The sequence below is a fragment of the Gekko japonicus genome, unplaced genomic scaffold (genome assembly GCF_001447785.1).
Source record: "Gekko japonicus isolate JY-2015 unplaced genomic scaffold, Gekko_japonicus_V1.1 scaffold842, whole genome shotgun sequence".
Classification (NCBI taxonomy): domain Eukaryota; kingdom Metazoa; phylum Chordata; class Lepidosauria; order Squamata; family Gekkonidae; genus Gekko; species Gekko japonicus.
In genome coordinates, this window is record NW_015160862.1 from 504,751 (window position 1) to 511,699 (window position 6,949).

Genomic DNA, 6,949 nt, shown 5'->3' on the forward strand with positions numbered 1-6,949 from the left:
GACCATCGCGTGGATCACTGTTGCAAGGTCGTTGCGTTCGAGGAAGGGAACCAACTGCCTGATCAGCCATAGGTGGTAAAAGGCCGCCTTGGCAGTGGCTGCTACCTGGGCCTCCATTGTTAAAGAGGCATCCAGGAGCACTCCCAGACTCCTGACCCGCGGCGCTGGCACCAGAGGCGCCCCATCGAAGGTCGGTAGTGGGATCCCTACCCCCGACCCGCTCCGACTCAAGCACAGGACCTCCGTCTTTGTTGGATTCAGTTTCAGTTGACTCAGTCTGAGCCACTCCAGGTCACCAGGAAGTCTAAGTACAACGAAGAAGAGGGGTAATTAAAAAAAAAAAAAATACACCGGGAGAAATGAGTGAGAGCGAATAAAACTGACACTGGTGGCAGGTGCAGCGAAAACGTTATTTTGAGCTGCACAGCCGATAGGTTTTCCAGTGGCCAATCAAGAGGCTTCCTGGACAAAGAGCTCCATGTGGCCCCACCCACAAAAGGGGTCTGAAGGTGCCGTGGTGCCTGAGGGCACTAAGCTGGGGACACCCCCGGAGTAAATACCAAACTTGTTCTGTGAGGCCTTTGAATCGACTGCTAGAAGGCACCACGTTGGTCTTTCATAGTATCCTTCGGTTAGTTATTATAATGATATTTTTTCTATGTTCCACGATACCTGTGAGCTGCCTCCGTGGCCCCATGCTGGGTGCCAGCCAGCCTAGAAATTGACTAAAAGAAATAAAATGCCTCAAACTGATCCTGTTTTGACCCTTTTGTGGGCAATCCCAAGGGAGTTCCCAAGTGGGAAACCAGAGGAGGTTGTAAGCCGCTGAGGAGTGGTGGGAAACATAAATGAAAGCATTCGCCCACTCTGCGTAAGGCCTATGTCCAGAAATTCCGCTTCACGTGCTGCCTAATACAGTGCCTGTGCTGGAGAACACTAAAAAGTGGCCCTTTCTCCCTTCCCTACAATGTAGAGCAGTCTCACTCTCGTAGGTAAAGGCACAGAAGAGGCAAAATGTAGTGTTCGGAGCCCAGCACGGTCTTAGCCGAGTGTGGTGGTTGGGGGCCAAAGATTAAAATTCAGTTTTGTGGCACATCCCGGCTGAGGGCAGGCTTCTTCAGTAGACTCATGCAATGAGGATCGTCAGTCATAGCCATTCCCTCTTATGCTCTGAAAACTTAAGGAGAAGGAGTGTGAGTGAAAATTGAATTTAGGATAGGTTAATTTAAGGTTAAATTAAATTAAGGTTAAATTTTAAAGGGGTAGGTTAAATTAAAGCTGCGGTGGCTCAAGTGGTTAAGACGCTGAACTGCAGGCTGTGGAAGGTCAGTAGTTCAGCAGTTCGAGACCCGAGTGTGCCGCATGACAGAGTGAGCTCCCGTCTCTAGTTCCAGCTCCTGCCAACGTAGCAGTTCGAAAGCAAGACATTGCGAGTAGATAAATAGGTACCACTTCGGTGGGAAGGGAACAGCGTTCCGTGTGCCTTGGTGTTTAGTCATGCCGGCCACATGACCACGGAAACGTCTGCGGACAGCGCTGGCTCTTCGGCTTTGAAACGGAGATGAGCACCGCACCCCTAGAGTCGGACTCAACTGGCTTTCGAGCAAGGGAACCTTTACCTTTACCTTTAATTTAAGGCTTGGCCCAGATGAAGCCCTGGGAGCTGACTGTTGCCCTTTGGATGGGTTGAACATGATGCATCAAAAGCCACGAGGGAAATAAAAGAAGCTACGGTGGTTTAAGGGGATTCAGAACTTGGAAAGACAGCACTTGCTGTGCTGGAAGATGCCTTCACTGGTGTAACATCTGCAAATGCATCAGGCAAACTGGTCCTGTTTTGACAAATGGAAAGCCAGGCAGGGGAAAACCAGAGAAGGTTGTAAGCTGCAGAAGAATGGAGGATAATACAAATGAAAGTGTTCGGTACTCCCCTCCCCCAGTGTTTTGCCCCAGCGCTTTATGTCCTGAGGTCACCACCCCATGCCAGAGAGGAAGGGGTACCCACGTAATTTTCCAATGCATGAGAAACTGCTGCTACTCTAATAGTGCAGTCCAACACAGATTTGCTTCATTCCAAGCCCACCAAAATCACTGGTATAAGATGGAAGCGGTTCTGCATAGGATTGCACCGTGAGTCTCGCAGATTTTCTTTGGAAATCGAATACTTCCTAGCACTGCTCCCTCTAAGCTGAGTTAGTGAGAGCTAGCCCACAGCTTTTTAGCCTCCAGCTCACACATTTTTGTCTCCGCTCAGGAAGGATGGCTCCAGAGCTGACTAATTTTATGCCGTAGCCAAATCGATCACTCACAACTTCAATGCCAGTAGCTCACAAAGTAGAATTTTTGCTCACAAGACTCCACAGCTTGGAGGGAGCACGGCTTACTCGTATACAGCGGGCTTAACTTTTGGCTATATATTGTTGAACCGATGAAGCTGCCTTGTACTGAATGAGGCCATTGGCCCATCACAGTATCGTCTACTCAGACTGGCAGCAGCTCTCCAGGCAGTGTTCCCTCTAAGCTGAGTTAGTGTGAGCCAGCTCACAGTTTTTTAGCCCCTGGCTCACACATTTTTGTCTTTGCTCAGGAAGGGATGGCTCCAGAGCAAACTAATTTATGCAGTAGCCAAATCGCTGGCTCACAGCTCACAAAGTAGAATTTCTGCTCACAAGACTCCACAGCTTAGAGGGAACATTGCTCTCCAGGCTGGGGTCTTTCTCATCACCTACCACCTGGTCCTTTTAACCAGAAATGCCAGGGATTGGGCCTGGGACCTTCTGCATGCCAAGCAGATGCCCTCCCACCGACCCACCCCCATGTGCACATATGTCCATATGAACAAATGGAGGCAAGCCATCGGCAGGCCTGCTTGTCTGCCTAAGTCTCCTGATGGTGGTCGTTTGTGACATAGTTTCAGGGATGGGAGAGAGGTACCGATCCACAAAAGCTTCCTTTAACTGGCCGCCTGGAGATGCTTGCTCATCACGAGTCACTATATGAATGAGCGAGTGCTTGGTTGGACAAAAAAGCTATCAAGAAGGCGCCCTAAGCCGCTGTAGCGATTGCGAGTAGCTAAGGAAGAAGAAATGTTGGAAAGCTGGCTCTGATCTTGGAAAGTTAAAGACCTCGTTCCCTCTTTTTTTTTTTCCCCTCTACAGAGACATTAGTAAAAATGCCCACTTGGGCTTCAAGCCTTTCCTTTACTGGACCTTCTTGGGATTTGTTCATGCGTTTGTTTTCTTCTATGGTTCCTACCTTCTGATGGGGGAAGACACATCTTTGCTGGGAAACGGCCAGGTAAGGTAGACTACGAACATTAAAGCTTGTGGATTGATGGCAAAGCCAGTTTGCGGCAGCAGTCATCCATGCACTGTAGTCAGCGAAACTGCTGGCAGAGATGGGTAAACCCTGAAATGCCTTGAGTTACTATCCCAGTGCACACACCGTGTTTGATAGCCCAGTGGACTTCCACCCTTTTTCCAAGAAGCTCATGATGGTGTACATGGTCCCCTCCCAGCATCCACCCAATGCTACCTTCCTCAGCCCTGTGAAGGTAGGTTCGGCTGAGAGAGCTGCAGGCTGGCCAAGCTTGCTTTGTGAACTTGGGGGGGTTTGGACCCAGGTCGCCCTGGTGGTTCTCTCCCTTCTCCACTACACCGTGCTGGTGGCCATATTTATATTTCACCATCACGGTGGGTTATGCATTCAGGTGCTGATGCTGCACTGGCACTCCGCGGAACGTTTTCAGTACCATATGAATCCGGATGCCCCATTTTACCTTATCCCCATCCAGGCACCCCCTTTTGTGGGTAATCCCAAGGGAGTTCTCAAGTTGGAAGCACCCTGTGGAAGTTTTGGGTCGCACATCACCACGACATCGACTTTTCTGACAGCATGTGACGTTGCACCCCTGCTGCCAGGGGTGGTCTGAAGAACTCTGCTTTAAGCTCTGCCATAAAGGAAACTTAGTTCTCCTTCTTCCCGACCTTGTTTTGGATAGAAAGTCAGCTGCCAGTTTGGTGTGGTGGTGAAGTGCGCGGACTCTAATCTGGGAGAACCGGGCTTGATTCCCCACTCCTCCACTTGCAGCTGCTGGATGACCTTGGGCAAGCCATAGATCTGATAAGAGCTGTCCTTGAAAAAGAGCAGTCTCTGTGAAGAGCTCTCTCAGCCCCGCCTACCTCACAGGGTGTCTGTTGTGGGGAGGGGAAGGGGAAGGAGTTTGTAAGTTGCTCTGAGACACCTTTGAGTAGTGAAGGGCAGGGTATAAATCCAATCTCCTCCTCCTTCCTCTTCCTCCTCCTCCTCGAAGACTCACTTCCAAAAGGATGTGGGCAGAATGGAGCGGGTACAGAGGAGAGCAACGAGGATGATCATGGGCCTGGAGGCCAAGCCCTGTGAGGAAAGGCTGAGGGACTTGGGAATGTTCAGCCTGGAGTAGAGGAGGTTGAGAGGGGGACATGATGGCTCTCTTGAAGTCTTTGAAGGGCTGTCACTCAGGGGAGGGGAGGGAGCTGTTCCTGTTGGCAGCAGAGGAGAGGACTCACAATTAAGGGCGGGAAGGTACTGGCTGGATAGTAGGAAAACCTTTTTGACAGTCAGAGTTGCGCAAGAGTGGAATCAGCTGCCTGGGGAGGTGGTCAGCTCCTCCTCCCTGGCAGTCTTGAAGCAGTGGCCGGACAAACCCTTGTCAGGGATGCTCTAGGCTGATCCTGCCCTGAGCAGGGGTTTGGACTAGACGGCCTGTAGGGCCCCTTCCGGCGCTGTGATCCTGTGATTCTGTTAACTTTCACCCCACTGGAGTATTCCAAGCAAGAAGCTGCGTTGTGTCTATGTGTCTTTACAGCACTCAAAATTGTACGTGGATTTTACCTTCTAGTCTTATCTTTCCGCCCCCTCCCCTCTTTTCACGCTGTGCATGCTGTCAGATATTGAAACCTAACAGGCAAATGGTAAGAGTCCCTGTTGTAGGACAGAAAAGATGCCAGATGCAATATTTTGTATCTGTCGTTGAATGCAGCATCCATTCTTACTTCAACGTTCCCCAATAAATGGGGTCCCCAATAAATGGTGGCGTAACTTCAGATGGCCGTTGCGTATGGGATAACCTATTGGGGGGGGGGGAGTGCTCTCACAATATGTCACAATGTCCCGGCCTTTTAACTTTCATTTTTCTGGAATAGGCCCCTGTTTTCCACTTAGGCTGAGTCCAGGCTGTTCTCCAGGGGCTCTTAGGGTTAAAGAGGCTCAGCGTGTCCTGCTTTATAAGAAATGCAGAACACAGAGCAGTGAGTGTAACTACTCAAGGGAAGCAGCGCTCTCACTTTCAGTGGTAGCTCGTTCTGGAGGTTTGTACGAATCCTATTCTCTCCCCCCCACCCAAAGTACTGGAATAATATCACTATGGCAACCAGCAGTAATAATAAACAGTGCCTGCTAGTTTACTAGGGGAAGATCTTCTGTGTTCAGTCCTCAGACAAGCCACCGTTTATATGAATGGGGCACAAATGCCAGGCCTTTGGTGGGTAAAGAAGCGCTCCTGGTTTTCAGCCCTCGGGATCCTCGGTTGCCCCATGACCAGTCAATCGGGAGATGGGGATTTATTTATTTATTTTATTTATTTTGTTGGGCTTATGTCCCGCCCTCCCCACGATGTAGGCTCAGGGTCGGTACCTACCAGCATATAGGTCTACAACAACGCAGATGTGCAGTTAAAACAATGCATAATTTACAATTAAGACCTGCAGTTACAGTAGATTTTCATATAAAATACAATCCAATTAAAATCAATAAGCTCACCACAGACTGAGACAATAAACGTGCCTTCAGTGGATAGTATTGTGGTCTCATCCAGCTTCTGGTTTCTGGGGTCCCCTAGATGGAAGGCTTGCAGCGTATTTGCAAGGATACAAACCTGGGTGGGGGAAATACATCCAGGCCCTGTTCAGGTTGCCCCAGGGCTTCTTGTGCCAGTGTGGGAACTCGGCATTTGGGCCCATCCTCCTTGCTGCTTAGAGGATCCGGAGCCTTAGTGGGGCTCTGAGCAGGTCTTGAAATTCATCGCTTCACATCCTGCCTTCCCACTCGTAATCTGCTGCAGGCCTCGTGTTCCCTCTAAGCTGTGGAGTCCTGTGAGCAAAAGTCCTACTTGGTGAGCGACTGGCATTTAAGGTGTGAGCAAGCGATTGGGCCACTGCATGAATTAGTTTGCCCTGGAGCCCTCCTTCCCGAGCCAAGACAAAAACATGTGAGCCGGAGGCTGGAAAACTGTGAGCTAGCTCACACTAGCTCAGCTTAGAGGGAACACTGGCCCTAGCGACCCTCGAGTAGGTTCCCACGTGCGCGGACATTGTTTGATTTCTGCACGACCGGCAGTTAAATGTGTGAACTGCCTCTGCCGAAAGCATTTGTCCCTGGGTGGCACGTCACTCGGGTTAGCCACCGCAGGTTCATTTCCACACACATGCTTGTCACTGTGTGATGAGCATGCACGTGTGAAGCAGCCCTCAATCACGGCCACTTGCAGAGCATCTGCTTTAAGTGTCAGAGGAGCGCTGTGTCGCTCTGCAGAACATCCAGGTACGAATCCAGGAGGACCTTAGAGACCCGACAATATTTTGCAGGGTGTTTGCTTTCAAGGGTCAAAGTGCCTTCATCAGTCACAAGTAGGAAAGATAAATCCCTACTTGCATCTGACAGAAGTAAGCTTTGGCTCTTGAAAGCAAATGCCCCGAAAATCTTGTTGACCTCTTAAGGTGTCCCTGGACTTGAATCTGGCTCATCGGCTTTAAAAAGAGAGAAGCATGTTTAAGAGGTTGCAAACTGTCTTCAGGTCTACCTGCCTGGAGCTGTGCTCGGCTGATGCAAGATCTGAGTTCCTGCTAACTGAAACCTCCTGTTTAAATCTACAAGTAACTTCCAATTGCTGTATTTCTGGAAGCCACTGTTG

The 6,949-nt window shown here is 50.0% G+C and overlaps 1 protein-coding gene across 1 annotated transcript in view; it reads left to right on the forward strand.

The window, feature by feature from the left end:
* Window positions 1-6,949, forward strand: part of ATP11B (ATPase, class VI, type 11B) — a 134,771-nt gene that overhangs the window by 94,647 nt on the left and 33,175 nt on the right. Inside the window, exon 25 of the mRNA XM_015421941.1 lies at window positions 3,159-3,297. Within this exon, the coding sequence (XP_015277427.1) occupies window positions 3,159-3,297 (139 nt within the window). The remainder of the gene's footprint in view (window positions 1-3,158; window positions 3,298-6,949) is intronic.